Below are 26483 nucleotides of genomic sequence, written 5' to 3'. Positions count from 1 at the left end.
TGGTCTTGGCTGGATTTCTTGTTGATCTTCTGGGGGAGGGGCCTGGTGTAGTGATTCTCAAGTGTCTTTGCCCCAGGCGGAATTGCACCACCCTTACCAGGGGCCGGGGTGAGTAATCTGCTCGGGTTTGCTTTCAGGAGCTTTTGTTCCCTGAGCGCTTTCCGTAGAGTTCCGGAGGACGGGAATACAAATGGCGGCCTCCTGGTCTCCGGCCTGGAGGAGCCGAGAGCCCAGGGCCCCACTCCTCAGTGCGCCCTCAGAGAACAGCGCCCAGTTACTCCCGTCTGCCTGACCTCCGGCCGCGCTCCGAGCTCACCGAGCCTGCGACCGGTTCAAGGTAACACCGAGCTGTGAGCTTACTGTCGGCTCTGTCTCTGTAGCCGGCTTTCCCGTTCCAATACCTGCAAGCTCTACGACACTCAGACACCCCCGGTCCTTCTGTGACCCTGCGGGACCTGAGGCCACGCTGACCCCACGTGGACCTTCGCCCTGGTTTAGCCTCTGGAGCGATGTCCTTCAGCGGAACAGACTTTTAAAAGTCCTGATTTTGTGCTCCGTTGCTCCGCCGCTTGCCGGGAGCCGGCCCCTCCCCCCAGGGTCTATCTTCCCGTCGCTTTGGATTCACTTCTCCGCCGGTCCTACATTTCAGAAAGTGGTTGTTTTTCTGTTTCCAGAATTGCTGTTCTTCTCTAAGATCTGCCGATGGATTTTCAGGTGTTTGCAATCTTTAGATAAGCTATCTAGCTGATCTCCGGCTAGCTGAAGTAGTCTCAGCCTGCTACTTCTCCACCATCTTGACTCCTCCAATCTACCCTGTAGACATTCTTTATAAATTGGGGAAATTAGCATTTTCAGTACTATTTATTTATTTATTTATTTATTTTTAAGACTTTATTTATTTATTTAACAGAGAGAGATCACAAGTAGGCAGAGAGGCAGGCAGAGAGAGAGAGAGGAGGAAGCAGACTCCCTGCTGAGCAGAGAGCCTGATGCGGGACTCCATCCCAGGACCCTGAGATCATGACCTGAGCCGAAGGCAGCGGCTTAACCCACTGAGCCACCCAGGCTCCCCTCAGTACTATTTATTTAAACACTTTTTTTTTTTTTTTAACCATTTTGGGTTGCTTTGTTGTGTTTTTGTTCCCATGCCTTTTTTTCTTTTTTTTAATTTTCAAGAGAAGTAAGACTTTATTTCCTTGTTTCACAAACAAAAATGGGCTGAGCGGATTGCTTTCTGGTGAGTTGTCAAACGGACAAGTCCCATATCCTCATTGGACTCCTCTGACTTGGCCTTTGCTTTAACCTTGGCCAAAGCTGTGCAGCAGTGGGAGCAGAAGCAGCCACAAATGTAGGTGCATCAGCCAGCAAGACCTTGGCTGAAAAGTATAAACCATCTCCACAGGCAGAGCTAGGACCCACTTGGCCCACTGAAGACAATGGGTATTGATGGAACATCCCCAGACATAGGCTGGCAACACAGCACACACATTCCCAAAAGCAAGGACACAGTTTCCTCTTGATATCAAGCACTTCCAGGTTATAGATAATGGAGGACCAGCCCAAGGGATCAGAGGGACATGTTCAGAACCCTCGGTGGTGTGGCTTCCCAAATCTCCCCACTTGTCTCCTATCATAATCAGCTGCATGTCGTTCAGGATTTCAATGGTGAATTTTTTTTCTTAAAGATTTTATTTACTTACGCAAGAGAGAGAGAGCATGAGAGCACAGAGGGAGAGGGAGAAGCAGACTCCCCACTGAGCCAAGAGCCCTATGCAGGACTCGATCCCAGGACCCTGAGATCATGGCCTGAGCTGAAGGCAGCCTCTTCACCCACTGAGCCACCCACATGTCCTGTCAATGGTGATTTTTTAATGTGGTTGCATATATCCCTTTTAAAAATTGCTTCCGGATATGGTGACTTTCTTCAAAGGCACTTGCTATTGCCAAAATTATAAAAATAGATTTTTTTCATAGTTTTCATAGTAATAATAATCAAAAAGAGGCTCCAACTTGATTTATTACAACATGGCTTCTGGTTACCCTGGCCCCCGTGACCTACTCATCTTCCTCCCACACCCCACCCCTGCTGCTCTGAGAGCCTAGCTGCATTTAAAGGGAAGTAGCGCTTCCTTCTCCCTTAAAATCAGTACCTCTTAATTCCACTTCCTACCGGACATATCCTGTACTGTCATTGACTTACTCATTTGGTTTCAGACTTACAGACTGCACTTGTATCCCATTTGCCTCTGAAGAGAGCTACACACTGAGAGAGTCAAGCACTCAGACTCCCCTGCTCACCGCCTAGATGGAAAACCATATAATTCCCAACCGCAGGGACTTGTCACAGAAACTCAGGCTTTGGAAGCTGTTAAGGGCTGACTTGTGACCTCTCCAAATTCATATGGTGAAGTCCTCACTCCCAGTACCTCTGAATGTGACTGTATTTGGGACAGGGCCTTAAAAGAGATAATTACATTAAAATGAGTTCATTAAGGTAGGCCTCAATCCAAGGACTAATGTGCTTGCAAGACAAGAAAATTAGAAACCAGATGCACACAGAGGGAAGACCTATGGGGACAAAAGTAGAAGACTGCCATCCACAAGCCGAGGAGAGCGGCCTCAGGAGAAACCCACCCTGCCAGCTCTTGGATCTCGGACTTTAAGCCTTTAGAACTGTGAGAAAACACATGTCTGTTGTTTCAGACCCTCCGCCTGAGATACTTTGTCATGGGGGGCCCAGCCAACAGAGAGTTACGCAGCATAGGCTGAATCAGTAGGGGTCTCTGGTGCAAGTCTTAGAAGTTTATTTATTTATTTATTTATTTATTTATTTATTTATTTTTAAAGATTTTATTTATTTATTTGACAGAGAGAGATCACAAGTAGGCAGAGAGGCAGGCAGAGAGAGAGAGAGGAGGAAGCAGGCTCCCCGCTGAGCAGAGAGCCCGATGTGGGACTCGATCCCAGGACCCTGAGATCATGACCTGAGCCGAAGGCAGTGGCTTACTTAACCCACTGAGCCACCCAGGCGCCCCAAATCTTAGAAGTTTAGACAGATCTACTGTCCCCTCAAGTTCCTGAGGCTCTGACAGAAATGTGCAAACAGCAGTGGGAGTGTTCACAGGAGCCACACCTGCAAGGAGGGGGGAGAGGAAGCAGGAAGAAGGAGAAGTTGAACTGTGATATAATTGCAAGAGAGGCCTCAGTGGGTTCTAAGGGGAGCTCTGGCCCCAGGAAGGCCCTTGGGCTTGTCCAGACTGAGGCAAGGGCATTTGCTTTTGTACCCCAGCAGGCTGTACCCTGGAAGAGGGTGTCAGCTTCGGTGAGGAAGCTCTGTGTGCTTGAGGGCTAGTGCCAAGAGGGCCTCAGCTGTGAGACATCAATGCCCAGCACAGTGGCAGAAGAAGGAGTGTTTGGGACTAGAGAGGGCATCTGGTAGCACCCTCCCATGTCCAACATGCCGACCTACACAGAACAGGATTTGTTAGGGTACAGGGAAGTTCATGGCATGGAGGCACAGCCTGAAGGAGCAACTGTCAGAAAGGACATGGCCCAGTGGCCATTAGGATTTGCAGTGTAGAAACAAATGGGACAGACTCTCTAGACAATGACCATGGCGATGAATCAGCCCAACCATCCTTAAGGCATTCCCTTTGGGATTCAGATTCAGAGAAGACAAAGTCCACTTAACCTGATTTTGATCACCAGCTTGCCCTTTGACTGACACTGGAAGACTGGGAAGCATGGGAGAAGCCTGATTACCCTAAGACCAACTGTGATGTCATCACCAGAAGAAGGGGACAGACACTGGGCAGATGAAAAACCACATGGCCATTGGGCCTGCACCATCTGAGTTGGAATCTCAGTTTGGGGTGTTTGGGGGAAAAGAGTTTGAACTCATAAAATTTTAAAGTTCTTCATCTGTAAAATAGAAATATTATCTATCTTATAAGATTTTTCAGTCTTAAATTATATTTATACAAATGACTATATCTACCTGTTTGTATATATATCTGTGTCTACATAAAAGAATTATGTACATACATATATGCACCACTTATATATGATGCTTATATAATGACCATCTCCATTTGAGCGTCTATAGTTCCTAGGACCTCATCAAGTCTTTCCTATCATTGCATCTGTGCATGTCTTCCTTCCTCACCTCTTCCTCGAGAGCAAGAGAAGCATTGAATGTCCTAGTCCCCAAACTCCAGATTTGGAAACCGCCTTAGAAATGTTACCTCCAAAGAACCATGGCATTGCAAAGTTTTATAGCTTGATATTCCTCATACTGGGTGTGCATGGTTTTGTATTTAAAACATAAATTAAAAGGTCAGGAGTGGAGGGACACCTGGCTGGCTCATGAGGGGAAGCATGTGACGTTTGATCTTGGGGTCATGAGTTTGAGTCCCACACTGGGTGTGGAGATTACTTAAATTTAAAAACAATTTCTAAACAATTTCTAATTTAATAATATAACATAATAATATAATTTTAAAACAATTTTTAAATAAAAAAATCAGGGGTGGAATGAGAAAATCAAAAGGAGAGTTGGTCTTCTATAGTACCTGCTCTCTGGGGCACACACAAAGCCTTCTCGGGGGTTCCCAACACCAGGAGATGTCAGGCAGGATGAGAGCAGGACATTGTAGTCTGCCTGGCAAAGGTCAGGTACTAGTGAAGTTCCAGAGTGGAGCAGGCAGTCCCCGATTCTTCCTTTGCTGAATACAGAGGACAGCATTTATCATGGGACCAGGCCGACCGGAATGCAGAAAATAGCGTGAAGAGAGCGTGGGGAGAGGGGGGAGGGTCTGGCATTTTCTCCGATGCCGCTATTTTCCAGAGCAGATCTAATTCCAGCAACAACGTTTCAACTTCACTCCCACCAAGAAGGATGGCTCCTGTGGATGCCTCTCAGCTTGCAAATGTTGCCTCTCCGAGGTCACACAAGTAGCTAATATATCCATTTCCCTGAAATAAATGCCATCATGGAGGTCTTCTTGTCACTGTCAGGGGTTATGAGCAGTGTTGATGGAGTGGGGTAATGACATCGCAGGGTGATTGAAAGGGTTTGGATGTGATTTCCTATTTGGTTCAGACAAAATAAAACCATTATCTGTGCTTCATCTTTTTTAAAGACATTGTTTCCCAGGCTCTCTGGCGCTGGAAGTCTGTTGCTGCACCCAGGCCCAATATTAGCCTGTCACAATTATAGATCAGTTCATCACCATGGTAAGCCTCCAGTCTCCTTGAACTCTAACCAAGGGAAATGACTTTCCGGGGTCCACCTTATCCCTGGGTATTTTGCATTTTGAAAAAGATGGCACAACGGTCCTCCGCTCAGTGTAGAGAGCTGCCGGGTAACATGTGGCTGGGCACACTGGGGAATCTGCAGGTTGCCAGCTAGGAGAGACAGAGACCTCCGTTAGCTCACTGGTATGCAGGAAGAAGACCCTCAGACACGTGGACATGGTGAGGGGGCAAGTTGTTGCTTAAACAGGTTAAGGATGGACGTAGGGGTCCCTGGTGCATCTCTTACCTGTCACTAAGGCATGCCCAGCTCAGGGGGCTCCTGCGGTCAGGCCACAGTGAGGCTATCAGAATGGTTCTCAGTACTACCCCCCTCTCACTTTTGCTGCTGGCCAACCTAGGAAGCCACACCATTAATGTCCTGGTCCCCAACCCTACTTCACTCAACAACAGCCTGTCACCACATCTACTAAGTCCCAGGTGTCAGATAATTGGCTCTACTCTGCAAAGAGTTTTCCATCCCAGGGGCCTTCCAAGCAGTAGGCTTCCACCCAGCCTGGCATACCTCCATGCAAGGAGTGAAAGGTTCTGTGAGCCGTTACTTCTCCCAGAATCTTTAATTCACCTCCAGGTGGATGCAACACTTATGGCCAGACATCTACCAGTCCTTGGGTATTTTTTTTTTAATTGTGGTAAAATATATATTACCATTTTATATATTACCAATATAATTTACCATTTTAAGACACACAATTCTGTGGTATTAAGCTCATTCACATTTTTGTACAAGCATCACCAGCATCCATCTCCAGAACTTTTCCATCTTCCCCACCTGAAACTCTGTATCCATTAGCTAACTATAACTCCCCATTCTTCCCTTCCCCCAACCCCTGACAACTGCCATTGGACTTCCTGGCTCTATAAATTTGGCAACTGGGTTGCCTCATCTAAGTTGCATCAGACAGCATTTGTCCTTTTGTGACTGGATGATTTCACTTAGCATAATGTCTTCAAAGTTCATCCATGTTGTTGTATGTATCAGAATTTCCTTTTTAAGACTGAATAACATTCTACTGCATGTACATAACACATTTTGTTGGTCTTTCATCTGTTGGTTGGTCACTTTTAGGCTGTTGTGGGTAACATGGTTGTGAATGTGGGTGTATAAATATCTATTCAATTTCCAGGTCTTAATTCTTTTGGTATTTTGGTATATACTCCAAAGCAGGACTGCTAGGTCATATGGCATTCTATGTTTAATTTTTTGAAGAACAACCGTATCGTTTTCCACAAAGCTTGCACAATTCACAGTGCACAAGGTTTGCAATTTCTCTACATACTCCCCAACCTTGTTCTTTTCTGTTTTTTTTATAATTGTCACCGTAATAGGTGTCCTGTTGATATTTTTTAAATGTAATGACCACTGTTCATTTAGAAAGTTGCTTCAAAATAAAGAGAAAAGAAGGAATATGAAATGAAAATCAGTGAGAAGAAGTCATTGAGTACTGAACCAAAAAATCAGTAATTTAAAAAGGGTCATAGTGTGTGTGTGTGTGAGAGAGAGAGAGAGAGAGAGAGAGAGAGAGAGAGATTGCTGGTGACTGGACCTCTTTAGGATCTGAAAAGATAGACACTCCAATTGCTCATGTGCCTAAATCTTTTCGCATATAGTCTTAAGTTACAAAAAGCGTAGACCATTGTCATCCTTTTAGTCTATTAGCGCCACAAAACTAAAACATGTTTATTTATAATAATATCAATAAAAAATGGGTAAATAGATGGATGCCTGGGTGGCTTAGTTGGTTAAACATCTACCTCCGGCTGAGATCATGATCTCAGGGCCCTGGGATTGAGCCCCATGCTCAGTGGGGAGTCTGCTTCTCCCTCTCCCTCTGTTCCTTCACCCTGCTCATGCTCTCTCTCTTTCTCTGTCTCAAATAAATAAATAAAATCTTTTAAAAATAGGTAAGTAGATGACCACCTAGGAGACAATGTTTGCAATAATTAAAACTGATAAGGGATTAGTGTTTAAAACATATAAATAACTCCTGTAAATTAATAGGGAGAATATAGAGGTCAAATGGAAGAAATCAAATGGGGTAAAGAAGAGAGATAAGCAGTTTGCAGGTAGAAAATGAAAGGATGAAAAGAAGTACATGAAACAATCCTCAGCTTCACTAGGAATCAGAAATAACAATTAAAACAAGGAATCTACCTTGCACTCCTTAGAATGGCAAAATGTAAAATGGTAAAGAAAAAAAGAAGGAAGGACGGGGAAAGAGAAAGAAAGAGAGAGAGAAAAGAGACAAGTGTTTGTGAGTAAACCAAGAACTTATACACACAATGTTGGAAATGTCAACTCAGACAGCCATTCTGGAAAATAAACTGATGTTGTTTCACTCCATTAACTATATTGAAGCCAAAGGAGGCCGAAATCCCTTCCTTGAATATCTCAGAGAAATTCCTGGACAGGCATGTAAGAAAATATGAATGAAGACCTTCATCACAGCATGGTGTGTGGTACAGGGGGTGGGGAGAGGCAGTTTGGTGCCCACAATGGGGCAAGATCAACAAAACTAGTAGACACGCCAGGGAATACAAAGAAGCAGTCAGAAGCAGCAGGTTGAAGGTACATTCAGTGGCAAGGAACCATGGTAAGAGAAAATGTTAAGGGAAAAAAATCAGGAAACAGATTGAGGGAGACAACAAGCGACCTTTAATACCATTCGTGTACCCTAAAACCTCACATTACCACAAAACAATGCTAAGAGTTTCTAAAGAATGCAGGCATATCAGGGATGTACATTAGCCCATGAGAATGGGTGCCTAGGAGGGGGGAGGAAAATGGTGATGAGAATTAGGAATAAAGAGGGAAAGAACAAGATAAAACAAGAGAGGGGACTTTCAGCAGACTGCTGATGATAGCATGCTAAAGAAGATCAGGAGAAATGAACATGGTAAGCTTAGGTTTCCTTACCTGGGGAAAACATAAAATAAAACAAAGGAAAAAAAAAAAAAAAGCAAAGGAAGACCCAGTGATTAACATCTAAGTTGATAGTTGGCCTTACATTATGATATCTATATCTATATTCCTATATCCCTCTATCCAGAACATTCCAGCTTAGAGTGAGAGCAGTTCTACGTAATAAACACAAGGGCTTTCTTCATACTTAATAGTGAAGGATCAAATGCTTTCCCCCTAAGACCAGGAACAAGACGAGTCTGCTGTCATTACTTTTATTCAATATTATACTGGACGTTCTAGTTGGGACAATTCGGGAAAAAAGAGAGGAGAGAAAAGGAGAAAAAAAGAAGAAAAAAAAAAACACAAGGCAGTCAGACTGGAAAAGAATTATTGAACTCTCTCTACTTGCAGAGAATATGATCTTATATACAGAAAATCAGGTTGAGAAAGATTGCAGGATACAACATTAATGAAAAAAATCAATTATATTTCTATACACTGGTAGGGAAGAATCCAAAAATGAATTTAAGAAATTTACATTAGCGTCAAAAAGAATAAAATACTCAGGAATAAATGTATAGAGAGACAAAACAATAAGATGATAGTACTCTCCAAATTAACCTACAAATTCAGCACAGTCTCTACCAAACCCTAGCTGGCCTTCTTGCAGATGCAGCCAAAGTGATGCAAGAGTTCATATGAAAATTCAAAGGACCCAGAATAACAAAACAGTCTTGAAAAAGAAAGGCAAAAGAAAAGACTCATACTTTCCAATTTAAAATCTTACTACAAAGCTACAATAATTAAGTCAAGGTGGTACCAGATAATGATGGACATTTAATCAACAGAATGGGAGAATCCAGAAATAAGCCTTTATATTTATAGTCAATTGAGTTTTGACAAGGATGCCAAGACAATTTAGTTGGAGAAAGAACAGCCTTTGCAACAAATGGTGCTGGGACAGCTGGATATCAACATTTGAAAGAATGAAGTTGGACTCCTTCCTCACACCATGTGCAAGAATTAACTCAAAATGAATCTCAGACCTAAATGTTAGAGCTGAAAACGATAAGATCCTTAGAAGAACACATCAGAAGAAAACTCATGACCTTGAGTTAAGCAGTACCTTTTTAGATATGATACCAAAAATGCCAGTGCCAAAGTATAAAATGATTAAACTGGGTTTTATCAAAATAAAAAATGTTTGCATTTCAAAGGAGACCAACAAGAAAATGAAAAGACAATCCACTCAAGGGGAGAAAATCTTTTCAATTATTTGTGCGTCATATGTCTGTTAAGGGACTTAGACAAGAAATTTAACAATAAAAGACAACTTAATATAAAAAATGGGCAAAGGTCTGAGTAGTCATTTCCTTAACAAAGATATACAAATGTCCAAGAAGTACATGAGAAGATATTCAGCATTATTTGTCATTAAAGTAATGCAAATCAAAAGCACAAAATGAGATACTACTTCACACCCACTGGGATGAATTATAATAAAAAAGACTGACAGGGCGCCTGGGTGGCTCAGTTGGTTGAGCAACTGCCTTCAGCTCAGGTCACGGTCCTGGAGTCCGGGGATCGAGTCCCACATCAGGCTCCCAGCTCCATGGGGAGTCTGCTTCTCCCTCTGACCTTCTCACCTCTCATGTTCTCTCTCACTGTCTCTCTCTCAAATAAATAAATAAAATCTTTAAAAAAAAAAAAGACTGACAAAAACAAATGTTGGCAAAGCTGTGGAAAACATGGAACCCTTTGGTGGTGAGAATTTTACATTTAAAATTTAAATATCTAAGACTAGACACTCTAGAAAACCATTTGGCAGTTTTCTATGTTACACTTAAGAGTTAGCCTATGACCTAGCAATTCCATCCCCATTTACAGATTTAAGAAACATGCAAATATATGTCCATCTAAACATGTCTACAAAGACATTCATGCCAGCATTATTCATAATAGCTCAAAAGTGGAAACAATGCAAATGTCCATAAATGATGAATGCATAAACAAAATGTGGTATATCCATATAATGGAATACTACTCAACAATAAAAAGAAATAAGGTATGAACCTGGAATATATTACACTAAGGAAAAGAAGCCAGTCACAAAAGATCATATATGAGCTCCTTTATAAGAAATGTATTGAATAGCCAAATCTATAGACACAGAAAGTAGACTAGTGATCGCCAGGGGCTTAAGGAAGGGGACAACGGGTAGTGACTTCTAATGGGTACAAAGTTTTTTGGGGGGTGGTGGTGAGAACATTTTAAAATTAGATGGTGGTGAAAGCTGCACAACTCTGCGAGTATACCAAAAACCATTAGGAGCACCTGGGTGGTTCAGTGGGTTAAGCTCCCTACTCTTGCCTTTGGCTCAGGTTGTGATCTCATGGTTGTGAGATCGAGTCATGCATTGGGCTCCACAGTCCAGCATTGAATCTGCTTGAGATTCTCTTTCTCCGTCTGCCCCTCCATTCATGCTCTTTCTCTCTCTCTAAAATAAATACATCTTTAAAAAAAATAAAGCCATCAAGCTGTGCCTGTGAAATAGCTAAGCAGAATTGGTATGTGAATGTCTCAATAGAGTTGGCTTAAGAAAACAAAAGCTTTATTTGTTTTGATTTTGTTTTTAACATCACTATATGTATCTCTATGCTGAAAGGCAGTATTGGAGAAGAAAAGGACTAATTTAGTGCTTTTTTTTTTTTAAATTTAGTGCTTTTCAAAAAGAATGCCAAATACCTTGCTTTAAATGATCAATCACTTGGGGGTGAAGTAACAAACAAAGTAAATATGGAAATAAGTATTCTTCTCCTTCTGTTGCACAGCATGAACACACTGACTACTACGGGAAGGAAAAAGAACATTCCAGTCATGTTTGGCTAAAATATATAGTTACATGTACCAGCACCAAAAAAAAAAAAAAAAAAAAAAAAAAATGTCAGAGCACTGAAACAGGACACTGTGAAAGGCTCTTCAAACTAGCTTTCTAGATTTGATACTAGTACCATTCATCTTGGGGAGAGTGAGGGCATAGTATAACAGAAGGGAAATAAGAAAGGGGACAGTTTTATATGTGATTTTGAGAAAGAGCTGTCCCCTGGTTGAGAATGGACAGCAATAGGAACCCAGCTCCCGTCCACACTCTGAGAACTTAGCTGCAGTACACCTAGAAAGAAGGGATCCATTATCCTTGGCAGACCTTGGTCATCTTCACCAAGATAGAAGAAGTCTTACTGCCATTTCTTTGTTGTGCCTCACATAGCACATGAAATGGCTCAAGTCCAGATCTTCATCAGTGTCACTCATTGACTTGGGCCGTTTTCACCAGTTACCAAGTATCTATCCAGATCGCCGTATTTATCAGGCTAATGTAGTAACAGTATGATACATTCCATAACCAACACACTATCCTTTTTTTTTTTTTTTTTTAAGATTTTTGTTTATTTATTTGGCAGAGATCACAAGTAAGCAGAGAGGCAGGCAGAGAGAGAGGGGGAAACAGGATCCCCACTGAGCAGAGAGCCCAATGTGGGGCTCAATCCCAGGACCCTGAGATCATTACCTGAGCCAAAGGCAGAGGCCTAACCCACTGAGCCACCCAGGCACCCCTATATTTTATTTTTTTATTTTTTCCTAACTCCATGGAACTTAGAGTGAGGTCCATCAGTCTATATGTACTAAATAAGTTGGAAAGAAACGGTACAATAGACTACCGAACCCAGAGAAATGAATGATCGAAGACACATCCAAGAGACACACACCAACCATGCTTGCTGGGATGCTGCAGCCCCTAGAATCTTGGCTTACAAGACAAGCACTTGTTTACAGAAGCTCAACATGGCAGGTAGGCAACATTGTTTGTGGAATAAAAAAAAAAAAGTCCCAAACGATGCAACTCAGTATTGTTTATAAAATCAATTGTTAAATTTATCTTTCTGTCTGAGGAATTTCAAATTTTAATGTTTAGCAGCTTGTTATCTGCCTGAGAAGTCTCTGGGCTAATCGCAAATTCTGAAAAAATTGAATTTTATTCAGCCTGACTACCTTTGTGCTTTTGTGACCCTCGCAGGCTGCCTGGGTTGAGGATTCAGAAGTATTCTAAAATATCCTCGTAGACACAAGTAAAATAAACTAAATGAAAACTGCCCACATTTCTGCAATAATTTTAAAACCGTCAGATAACCGGGGTGGGGGGAATCCCAGTTTCATTTTATAATCTGAGGTCAGCACACTGTGCATATGAGTGATGCTGAAATACATGGATAGTTGTCTGATTAGTTTGATAATTGAAGGGACAGTAAAATCAGATAACTTAAGGCAAAACAAGAGAGAAAGTGTTTTAAATATCTTTTCTGGGAAGCAGCTGAGCTTGAAGGAACTGACTCGGGATGTATGGCAAGGCCAATTCTCTCTACGTATAATATTCTAGAGATTCTGGTCACCCAGAAAGGGTCATGTGCTTCAGCACTGCAGTGATATCTAGGGCTCCCTCCCTGGGTTTCTGCAGTCTTCTCCCTCCCTTGCACCCTGACCCATGATCAGATGTGGGGAGGTGAAGAAAGAGACAATGCATCAGAAACCAAACCATATCTGTCCTGCACCCAAAGCAATCCCAAGAAGACACCAAGAGATGATGAGACATGGGAGCAGGTTGGGCTTAAGGTTTAATTTGGCCAGGGGAGTTGGCTGGTAAATACGGGCGGTTCATCATTTCCAATTGTATTCAAGAATTGCCATTCAGTATTGATTTCATTGATTCTTCACTGAATCCATAAACACTGAGAATTATTGGAGTTACGATCCTAGCTTTCATATTCCCACTTGTCTACTGAGGGGAGACAAGTAAAGAATTTCTACAGCTTGGGGTAGGTGTTAAGGTAACAGGATGTTACAGAAATCAGACACTTCCAGCCCATCCACGAGCTCTATGCCTGTCTACCACAGGGGAGCTCGATTTGGCTGGAGGAAAAAAGAGCATTGAATTCCTACCATATTAAGGAGTAGCTGATGGGATGGATGGTTGGCCAACCTTTTTCACAGTGCCTTAGGTGCACTACAGAAGAAAAACATGCACTAGGCTTCTGATCTGTTCAACGTTTTCCAGGATTTGTTTGGTGACAAGAATATACAATGTGAGGGGAGATTGATCCAATGCATCTCACACCAACCTCCAAAGATTCAACTTTCCATTCTAATAAGTACCATTCACAGAAGTGAAACAAGTTCAGGTCTATTCCCTAAGTCCTACTGCTAATGAACACGGAGATGAATATCTCAGACTCCGTCACTGCAGGAAAGTGGTAAAGCCAACTCGGATGTGTAGTTCTCGAATCCTGGGGGAAGGCCTCGGAGGTTCCGAGGAAAACAGAGGTCAGGAACAGCTAAGCGTGCTTTTGGGGTCCTGGTCTACGCACACCTGGCCAACTCCTTCCACATCCACTTGAGTTAAGTACATATGGGACTATCCAGACCATGGGAGGGGCTTTTACAGGATGAGCCCTCAGTGAACAGAGATGGTTCTTTATCAAGTATGACTCATTCTATTCTTCTGGGTCTTTTTCTTTTTACTGATATAATTGGCATATAACATTGTATTAGTTTAAAGTGTACAACATAATGATTTGAGATATATATAGGTATATATGTATTTATATGCATATATATCTCAAAATGATTAACATAAATGAGTTTAGCTAATATCCATCACCACAAAATGTTACAACATTTTTTCCTTGTGAGGAGAACTTTTAAGATTTATTGTCTTAGTGGCTTTCAATTATACAATCTGGTAGAGTTTTGTTCACAGTAGTCACTATGCGGTACATCGCATCCACAGGACTTATTTCTCTTACAGCTGGAGACTTGGACCTTTATGACCAAGTTTGCCCATCTTGCCCATCCTCACCCCGCCTTTGCCAACCATCAATCTGTTCACTGTATCTGTCAAGTTCGGTTTGGTTTTGTTTTCATTTTCGTTTTTGTTTTATATTCCACATACGAGTGAGATCATATGGTATGTTTTTAAGGATTTTATTTATTTATTGGACAGAGACACAGCAAGAGAAGGAACACAAGCAGGAGGAGTGGGAGAGGGAGAAGCAGGCTTCCTACTGAGCAGGGAGCCCAATGTGGGGCTCAATCCCAGGACCTTGAGATCATCATCTAAGCCAAAGGCAGATGCTTAGCTGACTGAGCCACCCAGGCACCCTGATTATATGGTATTTGACTTTGTGTGTCTGACTGACTTCACTTAGCATAATGCCCTAAATATCCATTCTACGTTGTTACAAATGGCAGGATTTCCTTCTTTTTTATGGCTGAATAATGTTTCACTGTGTGTGTGTGTATGAATATAATACATACATTATATATGTGTTACATATTTATATATAATATATATATATCATTATATACATAAGGTAGATAGATATAAGGTGTGTATATTGTAGGCACGCAATATATATACATCATGTCTTTTTTGTCCATTAATCCATTAGTGGACATTTAGGTTTTCTCAATGTCTTGACTAGTGCAAATATTATTGCAATGAAGATGAGAAAGCAGATATCTTTTCAAAATAATGGGTTTGTTTCCTCCAATTTCTTTTCTAAAACACAGCTTTTAAAAACATTTGCTTGGAATTGTACTATAGTTATGCAAGATTTCAAAATTGGGGGAAAGAGATGTGCATGGGACTTCCCTGTGATCTCCATGCAACTTCCTCAGAATCTGTAATTATTTCAAAATAAAAATTCTAACAAAGTCTGTTGATACATTAGGCACAGGTAAAATGAGAACAAGAATAAAACAATAACAAGACTAGAATCTCTCTTCACTTGAAAACACAAGCCCTAGATGCATATCTGTCAGGGATAATGTTTTGCTTTAGGTCATGTTTGCTATACAACAAATATCATACAGTCATTTCATTTTCTTACTGAATTCCTTCGTTCACTGAATAGTATGCACCACAGCATTGCCGTGTTAGGCATGGAATGCTGAGTGCAAATAAGATTTGTCCTCACGATTCTTACAGTTTAATAGGGAAGATAGCCATTTAAAAAGAATCTCAGGGACGCCTGGGTGGCTCAGTTGGTTAAGCAGCTGCCTTTGGCTCAGGTCATGATCCCAGCATCCTGGGATCGAGTCCCACATCGGGCTCCTTGCTCAGCAGGGAGCCTGCTTCTCCCTCTGCCTCTGCCTGCCATTCTGTCTGCCTGTGCTCACTCTCTCCCCCCCTCTCTCTCTGATAAATAAATAAAAAAAAAATTAAAAAAAAAAAGATAAAATTTCTGATAAAAAAATAAATAAATAAAAAGAATCTCAGAAGAAATGCACAATTGTCCTTGCGATAAACACTTTGAAGGAAGGGTACATGGTGAGATCATAAATCCTTCATCTGAAATTCTTTTTTTTTTTATTAAAAGATTTTATTTATTTATTTGAGAGAGAGATAGTGAGAGAGAACATGAGCGAGGAGAAGGTCAGAGGGAGAAGCAGACTCCCCATGGAGCCGGGAGCCCAATGCGGGACTCGATCCCGGGACTCCAGGATCATGACCTGAGCCGAAGGCAGTCGTCCAACCAACTGAGCCACCCAGGCACCCCCTTCATCTGAAATTCTTATAAGGACCAAGCAGGATACCATATGTGAAGTACTTTTAAAATCATAAGCTCTTTGCAAATGTTCATGATCACTAATATTTGGTGCAGACATAGAAATCTTTTTTTTTTTTTTTAATATTTAGTCCTTTGTGAAGTGTCCCAACCACTAATGGTTTTTAGTAGTTTCGCCTCTTTCTGTGGCTGGACATGCTTTCCCTACCTGACGGTCTGGGAACTTTACATGCCACCTGCCGCCCACCCAGGCATGTACAAGCAGGCCCCGCCCACACATCCTGAAACCTAACCTGGCACAGGCCCCCGAAAAACTGGCCCCAGATTCTCAGAGCAGCTGGCTTTCCTCACAGATTACTTCAGGGCAGTCAGAGGCAGCCCTCTTCAGAGGGCCCACTAGCATGGCGTTGGGGAGGATCCAAGTGCTTTTGAGGAATTGCCAAGTTCAATTTTCAAAGACTGGTGCATCTGCTGACGTCAGTGTCTATTCCCAAAGAAGAAATGTGATCCCCTTTCCTGTTACAGAAATCCCTTTGGACCTTCAAGCGTGGCCAGAGCAATTCACATTTCAAGCATGGAAATAACTCTCAGCACCCAAGCTAGGGAGCACAGGGTGAATGGGTAGCTTGTCTTGTCATGTAAGGACTCAGATTTGGGGAAATGAGGAGATGAGGAATGTCCACAGAGAAAGACATGCCTCAAAGGGGATTATGGGAACCACCTCATCCTCAGACAACACCCATGGGATGGAAGAATCTTGGGGTTAAACAAGATGTTTCTGAGACGTTGGGGTGCCTGGGTGGCTCAGTCGGCTAAGTGTCTGCCTTTGGCTCAGGTCATGATCCCAGGATTCTGGGATTGAGCCCCACGTAGGGCTCCCTGTTCAGCAGAGGGTCTGCTTCTCCCTTTACCTTTGCCTGCCACTCTGACTACTTGTGCTCTCTCTCTCTTTGTCCAATAAATAAATAAAATATTTTTAAAGATAAAAAGATACTTCTGAGATGCAATCAACTCACCTTGTGGGCCACTTCAAACTGCGGGTGGGGGAAGCTGAAGAGGAATCTGAAATTCATGCCATCGATAGTAATGAGAACAAGAGATGATGAGGAGTTTGGTCCTACTGAGCTTGAAGGGCCAGACACCATCAGGTTAAGGTATCCTGAAGACAGCTGGCGATTCATGTCTTCCACTTCAACATGGGACTGAGATGAGAGACTGTCCAAATAGAAGAGGCCATTGAAGTGGTAGAACAGTCAAGTTCACTCAGGGAGAGCAAGGGGCCAGTTGGTGAATAGGATTCCAACCCTGTGACTCTCCCAAGCTCTCCTCTTTGAACTGTTATAACCCACAGTCTTGCCCCCTAAGAACCCTGCACATCTCTGCCTTCCACAGAATCAATTTCTCTACTCTGTTTGGTGAGGAAAGAGAAAAGCAGGTGGCCAGAGACTAAAGGTGTCATGTGACTGACGCAGGACAAGATACCGAACTCAACATGCCTCAGTCCCTTACCTGGAAATGGGGATCATGGTAGTTCCTGCCTCATAGTATCGTTGGGAATGTTCAAGCTTTTAACACGGTATCTGTTAGTGCTCAGCAGGTAGTTGTTATTGGGGTGCCTGGTTAGAGTTGGTAGAGGGTGTCACTCTTGATCTTGAGGTTGTAAGTTGGATGTAGAGATTACTTAAAAATAAAATCTTAAAAAAAGTAGCTGTTATTAATAGCTAGAAAGATATAAGAGACAATATGCACAAAGAAAAGGTGGTTGTCTATTTTCATACCAATATTACATAAAAGTAGCATTTTGGTTTAGATCTAAACTAGTAGACTAACTAAATTCATGACACTCAAAACTTAAAAATGCATGTTGAACAGTTGTGCATATCCATATATGTATGTAAGCACACAAGTGTGTGAACATACACACACAGGCACACACATATGTACACACACATATGACTCAGGATAAATTACCATACCTGTTCTTCTTCAGAGCACTTGTGATTACAATGTTGCATTTCTCAGTGTGGTTATTTGAAGTCTGTCTTCCCATTGGATCGTAAGCATCACCAGGGCACAGATTTAAGAAGCACCATAGACCCATTGTCTAACACTGACAATTGCATATGATAGGGACTCCATGATGACTTAGTGGATGAACCAGTGGATGGAAGAGTGGTTGGGAATGAGTGGAGAATGGTTCCCAAACATCAGCTCCAACAAAAGCCTTCCCTAGACAAATATCATCCCTGCACCAAATAACTTGAGAATAAATGGATTGCTTTACTTATCAAAGTCCCAAATCAACTCTTAAATTGTTATTTTTGTTTTTAAAAGCTTGAAGAGTAGAGAAGGGAGTTGAGGGAAATTGGATGGGGGGGATGAACCATGAGAGACTATGGACTCTGAAAAACAATCTGAGGGTTTTGAAGGGGCAGGGGGTGGGAGGGTGGGGGAACCAGGTGGTGGGTATTATGGAGGGCACGGACTGCATAGGACACTGGGTGTGGTGCATAAACAATGCATTCTGTTACACTGAAAAGAAATGTTAAAAAAAAAAAAGTAGAAAAAAAAGAGGAAAACAAAAAGCTTGAAGAGTAAAATAAGCCATGAATGAATCAAAATGGATTTCTGGATGGTGAATATGTGTTATAAAATCTAAAACAACAACAACAACAACAAATGTCTTCCCAGCCCTGCTCCTTTCCAGTGTATGTATAAGCCAACTCTTTTGTGTAAGCCAACCAGTAAGCATGTACTGAGAGCACTGATTATATGGATGACATTAGACCAGCACTGCATGAAAATGGCAATGCATGTCCCCAAAGGAGCTATAATATTCTAAGAGACATAATTTGAAAATTCACATTTGCAATAACTGACATTTATTGAGTTCACCCTACATTTCAAACACTGTTCTAAGTGCTTTGCAAGACTGACCTCTCTCAAAGTTCACGATGATTCTCCCAAATAGGTGTAAATTATTGCCATTTTATATTGAGGAAGTTGAGTCACAAAGAGGCTAAGTTACTAGCCCAAGGTCACACAGCTATTCAGGGAGCTGGCCCTTGGGATCCCATGTGTTTACCATTGCATTTTATTTTCTCTCAACAAAGCAGCCAAAGGTGGGATTTGGATCTTTGTTCAGGAATTAAGTATATACAGAGTTTGGCTTATCTCTTTTAGTTGTCCTTTGAATGGTGTACCCAAGAAATTAAGATCTCCTGTTAGCTTTTAGAAATCATATAGCCTTCTTGGAGCCTCTGAAAGTAAGTCATTTCAGAAAATTTGAATGCAAAATGCAACATTGGCCCAAGAACACTATTTTTTCATTGTTTTTAATTACATTAAGTTGATCCCTTACAATGTATATGGGTTTCATTTCCTGGTACTTGGAGCAACTTCATACTAATGTGTCATCCTAAAACAAAGGTCAAGAATAACATCACCAACATAGTCATAGAATTACAATATCTTGTCATTGACTGAGGTAGAGTCATCTCTAAAATCAGCTGGAAAGTCTCCAAGTAGCTACTGACCACTTACACAGTGACTTGGCGTTTCTCTGTGTCTCTTTATTAACTATAATACAAAATGAGAAGATACTTTAATTACAACTTTTTGTGAAATATTCATGTGCCACCCTACCTCTTTCAACTTTCTTGAAGCTCCATTATTTCTATCTCTGGAATCATCAAATATAATTTGCAACCAGACACTATCAAGCAAGTGTAACACACCTTCTTTCTCAGAAAAAGTAATGAAGGGTCTTCACCATAGACTTCTCCACTTCCTTGATATTTTAACTATACTGTTCACTCTGCATGGAATGTTCTTCCTCACATTGTTTACCCAGCAAGCTGCTCCTCACTTTAGCAAATGTGTCCATTAGGAATTGATTTGAATGACAGAGATTACCAAATAAGATAAAGGTTTATTTTTTTCTCTCATGACCTGAAATTCCTAAGTAGAAATTTGGGGCTGGCATGTTGGCTCCACAATGTCTCCCAGGACTTGGTCTTCTTTAATGTCCCACTTATTGGGTAAGTTATTATTCTTATTCTTATTCTTATTCTTATTCTTATTCTTATTCTTATTCTTATTCTTATTCTTATTCTTATTCTTACTGGGTAGCTTCCATCCTGAAGAGTGCTTCATGGTCTCAAGATGGCTACTGGAGCTCCTACCCCAGAAAGGAAGAATCAAGAAGTAGAGAAGGGGACATGATACTTTCCAGAAGAGCAGACTCTTTAAAGAACTTATTCTTTAAAGGACTTACCTGAAGGTCTCTTCTCATGACTTCTCCAAGGGAGGAGAAATGTAGGCTTAAAAAATCTGAGTTAACTAACAACACAGAGATTCTGATACTAAGAAGGTAAAGATGGAACATAATCAGACACCTAGCAAGCTCTGTATCCTTACTGTGATGGTTTTAAAACACATCTACAATTTCCTGGAAGCTCCTCTCATTGAGACATGGCATGTGTCTCAATTCACCCCTTGAATCTGGATTGGCTTTAGTGACTCACTTATTGCTAATGGAATGCAGAGGAAGTGACATTACAGAACTTGTGAGTCTAGGTCACAAAAGACTTTGCCAGCTGCACCTGCTTCTCTAGAAACACTCATTTTCTTGACTTTCCTTCTGATATACTCCCACTTGGGACCCAGAGTACATACCATGAGAAGTTCAAGTCATATTGAAAGGCCACATACAGGCTGTCAGTCCTAACTGAACACAGTCTTTGAATCATCCCATCTCGGGCACCTGACATGTGAGTGAAGGAGTCTCCAATGACTCCAGTCCCAGATCACAAGATCACCTGCAGCTTCAGTGTCTTCCCAAACTTCAAGAAGAAGAGATAAGGAGATAAGGCAATCCTGCTCTTCCCTGCCTGGATTCCCAACCCACAGAATTCAACTTACCTTTAACAATGGCCATGTTAAACCTCTAGGTTTGGGAGTGGTTTGATATGAAGCAATAATATCCAGAACACCTTTCCTGCTCTAGAAAAACACAATTGCTCCTAAGTGTTTCTATCACTAAATGTTAGCATGATACAGCTACACTTTCTATAATTTCTATTACCTAGAATGTAGCAGTCTTCACTGCATGTTTATGGAATGAATGGGCTATACAGAGCACCTTGCTTTGTTTTAGTTAATTTTTTTAAATTTAAGAATTTATTTGCATTTTTGGTAATGTACATATTCAAAAGCAAAAACATATTCCTATATCATCTATCATGCAGTTATTTTTTGTTTTACATTTTTTATTGATTATTTTTATTAACATATAATGTATTATTTGCCCCAGGGTACAGGTCTGTTAATCATCAGGCTTACACACTTCACAGCACTCACCGTATCACATACCCTCCCCAATGTCCATAATTCAACCACCCTCTCCACAGGTCCCCTCCCCGCAGCAACCCTCAGTTTGTTTTGTGAGATTAAGAGTCTCTTATGGTTTGTCTCCCTCCCAATCCCATCTTGTTTTAGTTAATTTTTAATGTGACATCTTCTTGCTAGACTCTGAATATTGGGGCAGGGACCATCACTAAACTCTGTGAAAATGAGTTTACAATGGATAGCTTTGGGGCTTTAATCAGGAATATACAGGGATGGATTTGACTGCCTTCTGAAACACTGACCACAAAGATTTATGTTTTATTTTTAAGGGAAAGCAATATAGGTTGTCCAAGCAATATAAGTAGTTTACAGGGAAAAATTAAATCAGGGCAAAGGAACATCAATTACAATCCCATAATGTACACAGCCTGGGCTTATAGCCCAAACTACATCACCTTCTCGGCCTGACCAAACAGTCCATACCTGGCCACACACACACTTAGTGCTGTCTAGCCCTGAAGAGGAATGAAACAGGTGTTTAGCGACCCACTCCTTCCACCTTCAAGTCAATGAATGCCCCCGATAAGTACAGCCAAGATGCTAGGTGCTGCTTCCCGATGGTGAATGGGAGAAGAATGAGGCACAAACAAGTCAGCTGCAAGAGAAAGGGAGCAGGGGCGGTCAGTTGAGAAGACTGTTGTCCCAACAACTCCTCAGTCTGGAACAACTCCTCAGTCCCATATTTATTAGGTACAAAATAACAATCAACAAAGGGGTCCAAGGAGATTATAGATAAGGAAGAAGAAAAGCAAAATATGCCTGATCTAGCAGTAAGGGATTTGTGGTTGAGTAAACACATTTAAAGGGATCATCTAATTAACTACAGGTGATCTCTGGAGAAGGGGAGATAACGGAAAGTAGAAGTAGGCGGTGTTCCACCCTGAGCGGGTGGGCATTCCCAGCTGCTCGGCCTCCCTGAGAGGCCTGGTGCTGGTACATGTTTAAGCATGTTTGAAGACTAGTATAACCAAGCAGTACATTGTTCTGAGGGATGGTTACAGCTAGGTACATTCAAGATGCCCCAAACTGTGGCTTGGAGCACGATGGTTACAGAACTCTAGGATACAGTGACAAATTCATGACCTCTAATGGTCCAGTGCCACCAGGCATGCAATTTCCAATGCCTGAAATTCTACAGCATATTTATCAGAATGGGCATACAAGGTTATGTTGCAGTAATAAGCATTCCCCAAATCTCAAGGTTTAATCCAACAAAATTTATTTTTCATTCCCCTGAAGGTCTAACGTGGGTCATCAGACCCACCCTGACACACCCATACAACTGCTGAAGCAGGACAAAGAAATGTGGCAAATCACACACAGATTCCCCCAGTTTGCACCGGAAGTGACACGTCACTTCTACTTCCATTTCAGTGGTCAAGGAAGGTCGTGTGGTCACACCTGATTAGATAGGGCTGGAGAAGTTCAACCTACCTTTCGCTGAGCAGGCAAGACATTGGGACACCATAAATCACACGGAGGACCATCTGAGGGGTAGGCGTGCTGTTAACATGCAGATAGTGTTGACTCAGGGACTCCACACTGCCCATCAGCAGGCATTAATAACCTCGTGTGATTACGAATCATGGGGAGGTGATGGGGGATTATCAGAGAACTCTCACTAGAAGACTGCTGAGAAGTAAATAGAAAGGAGGAACTTCAGTTTGGGAAGGAAGAGACAACAGCTCTTAAAACTATCTTTAAGTAGCTGGAAATTCTTGGACAGACCCTTTTACTTCTCAGTGTCTTGTCTCCCAATCAACATCCTAAGGCTACTGGAAGATGTTGTTTCTAACCCCCGGCCACCCTGCCATGATAATAAAACTCTCTCAAATAAGAAGTTTCATCAACTACAGAGCAAGAGAGCAAGAGAGAGAGCAATGGCAAAGCACTAGATTAGATGCTTGCAGAGGGAAAGACAATGCATATTTCAGAGTCTGAAAGTCACCATCTTCCCTGATCCCCCAGACTGCTGCTCCCAACAAGGCTCTCGGCCCTATTGGATTTACACTGGAGTCCTTTCAAATAGCTGGTCAGATCTCAAAACGTGTCTACTGTCAATTTAAGAAGGAACACATCTTCATTCAGGGTGGGAAGAGAAAAGAGCCAGCTCTCCTCTATATCTAGAGCTGCCCTTGAAAATACAAGCGTATATTAACCTCTGAATAAGTGAGGGAAGAATAAAAGGCTCATAGGACAAAACTCAGCCAAGAGAGACCCTGGGGGTAGGTTTTATTAGTAGTATAACCTCTTCCTTCAGGAATTTTATGGGGAGCTGTCAGGCAGCATGGACCTTGGCAGCAGAAGCCACCCGACAGCTCAGTGTCTGAAGGCCTTGGTTTGAAAGCAAATTCTCTGCAGAGCCTTGATGTATTTTTAAGCAGACAGGCAGGAATTACTTATTCCTCCCAGTGTATGATTTCTCATTTTTCTTCCAGCAGAAATGGGGAATGAATTGCTCTGGGATTTGCAAGCTTCCTGAGCATTCGAGAGGGTGGCAGTTAGAATGACAGTAATGACTTAGGTCTCCTCTGAGGGTGGTCCCTTCATTATGGGGACAGCCTGGGCTCAGGCTCCATCATTCACACTCTGCCACTCTGTCCATGGCCCCACTTCCCATTCTGTCCATCACAGCTGTGTGCCCTGCAAAGAGGCCTGTCACTCTCTGGGACAGCCTGTCAGCCTTACCTGCCGCCCCCCAAATGGGGCACAGGCTGGAGCAAACCCCACAGAGTTCTCTTCCTCTCCCTCTATGACAACACACATATGCATGCATAAACACACACACACACACATACACACACACACAAAGACACACATGTGCACCCACAGACATACAAGAGACCTTGTATTTAAGTGAACTTTGTCAGCAATCTGAGGAATAAATAATGAATCTTAAGGAGAGAGGTGTGGAAATGGGGAGCGCCAGAGCCACCCCCTTAAATTTGGCTAGGGTTAAGGAGTCAAGGGTATTGGTTAATTCTATGTACCAGGACCATAAAGCATAGGAAGGGACCAGGTTTCACAATCCACTCATTCACATATTTGTCAGATTTTCCCAAAAGACGATTTAGAGAGTGAACATCCGGTATTGTATGTAGCAATATGGAAGAATCACACAGACATAATGACTGGCAAAAGACAGAAGACACAAATGTGTACTATATACTCTTTTAATGTGAGTATATAGGGCAGGAGGCAAAAAATTCATGATAATAGTGGAACCGTGGCTACAAGGAGATACGGGGAGCATCTGGGTGCCGGTCATGTCTTGCTTCTTAGTCTGGATGTTGGCTATGGGAAAGCATTAAATTTATGAAAATTCATCACTTTTATGCATAACACAATAAAAAAATCTGATCATATCGCACCCTTGCTTCCAAAGGTTTCTTGGCTGACCATTGTCTATACGACAGATTCTAAACACCCTGCTCAATTGTCACTTCTCCATGAAGCCTGCCATGACTTCTATCGTCCTTCATCACTCTGCTATAACACAGATACCATCACAGAGCAATACATCTGACCTTTGTGTGTGTATTCCCAATGAAATCACATGAGTCCCTGGGGCTGCAGCTGGGTCTTCCTCATTTTTTGGGTCTTAGTGCCTAGCACAGTAACTGGCATGTAGTAGACTCTTGATAAACAAATAGATAAATGAATGGATGAATGAATGAATGAATGAATGACTTCTCCATTCTCAGAGCCCCAGGTCATCTTGGAGCCAGCAGCATAGGCTCACAGGCATGGGGAGGTATATAGGGAGTCAGCTTCCTAGGGATCATGGCTCCCTTTCCTTGACACACAACTCACCCTTGGACTCCCCCCAGTATAGTCTCTGAAGCAACACTGGAAAATCTCTAGCTTCGGTCAACAATGACATTACAAATGTCAAACCCAATGGACTTTTCTTGAGTTTCATTGTGGGGGATCTCTCTGAGCTTCTGACATGGTGGGCACTTCATCTTCTGAAAATATTACCTTCTGCTGGCTTCTCCAACAGTACTATTGTTCTCTTCCTGCCTCCCTGACAGTTCCTTCTCTGGCTCTTCTCTTGGCTCCTCATTCTCTGTTCCTAATCACTCACCCCTAAGGCCATCTTTTCTTTTTCCCCAAACACTCCATACATCCCTCTGCCTCATGCTGATGTCTCTCTTCCCTGGGATGTTAAGATCCAACATCCTACTGGAGAGCTCTTCTTGGGTGCCCCCACAGACACTCAGGATCCAGTATCTGACACTGAACTTAAACTTTTCTCTTCCAAATCTATTCTTTTTTTTTTTCCCCACAGAAACCTTGGTTTTGAAGAAAGGTGTCAACATCTGCCCGTTCCCTAAACCACAGGCCTGAGGGTGATGCTGGGTGCCTCCTTCTCTCTCACCTTCCTCAACAAATCAGCTCTAAGTTTTGTAAATGATTCCTTCTTAACATCACACTGACTTGCTGTCTCTTCTTCATTCTCCTTGCTATTGCTTTTTTTGTAATAATCTTCTTTGTCTGCTTCCAGTCTTCATCCTAAGCCAGCAGGATCTTCCTAAAATGCAAATCAGATCATGTCACTTCTCTGCTTCAAACTTTGTAATGCTCCCTGCTGCTTGCGGATCCATTCCAAAGTCCTGGATATGGACCTCAAGGTTTTCCATGGTCTTGGCTGGCCTGATTTCCAGGCTAGCCTTATCTTTCACCACACCCCGCTTCATCCTCGACATTTGAGAACTTGGTGGCTCTGTGCCTTTGTTCTTGCTCTGAGCACTCCCCATCGATCTGGAATGCCACCCCAAAAGCTACTTGATCCAAGTGTCTACCTGCTGAACCTCTCACCTTTCCAGGCTCAACTAAGGGTCACCTTCTAGTGGATGCTTTTCTTGAGTCTCCATTGTCTTGGCAGACCTGGCCACGCCCCCTCAGACTCCCATTGTCCCTACACACACCTCTTCCACAGCAGAAACAATATTGCGTTGCCCTTGATCAATCCCACAGACACCTGCTCCTAAACCTCAGTGGCCATGATAATGTTTTCTTTGTGCCTTTATGTGCAATGACTGGCGGACGGTCTCACATAGGCATTCAGTAAAATGCCTGGGGAATGTTGTTTGTTACTGACTGTGTTTCTCGGAAACTTTATCTTTGTAGTTCTCACCAAAAAACAGTGAAACAGCACAGAATGGCAAGCCCACAAATATAGTCTGATAACCTCTGCAATACAGAATTGCTTTTTTGCCTACCTTTTGCTA

The 26483-nt window shown here is 42.2% G+C and overlaps 1 protein-coding gene across 4 annotated transcripts in view; it reads right to left on the bottom strand.

Moving 5' to 3' along the window:
• LOC309870780 (uncharacterized protein) overlaps nt 1-20342 on the bottom strand; it is a 29047-nt gene extending 8705 nt beyond the window's left edge. Inside the window, exons 1-4 of one of the 4 annotated variants that reach the window (XM_082743236.1) lie at nt 20117-20342; nt 17350-17534; nt 16857-17055; nt 5242-5406 (exon numbers count right to left, since the gene is read on the bottom strand). In XM_082743236.1, the coding sequence (XP_082599362.1) occupies nt 5344-5406; nt 16857-17055; nt 17350-17366 (279 nt within the window). In that variant the 5' untranslated portion in view covers nt 17367-17534; nt 20117-20342 and the 3' untranslated portion in view covers nt 5242-5343. Of the gene's footprint in view, nt 1-5241; nt 5407-16856; nt 17056-17349; nt 17535-20116 lie in introns of those variants that run through there. The other 3 variants (XM_082743234.1, XM_082743235.1, XR_014314806.1) reach the window with 3 other exon arrangements.
• Nucleotides 20343-26483: the final 6141 nt, after the last annotated feature.

The sequence above is a fragment of the Mustela nivalis genome, assembly GCF_964662115.1.
Source record: "Mustela nivalis genome assembly, chromosome: 8".
NCBI lineage: Eukaryota > Metazoa > Chordata > Mammalia > Carnivora > Mustelidae > Mustela > Mustela nivalis.
The sequence above is the reverse complement of the archived record's forward strand: the minus strand, read 5'-3'. Positions and strand labels throughout refer to the sequence as shown.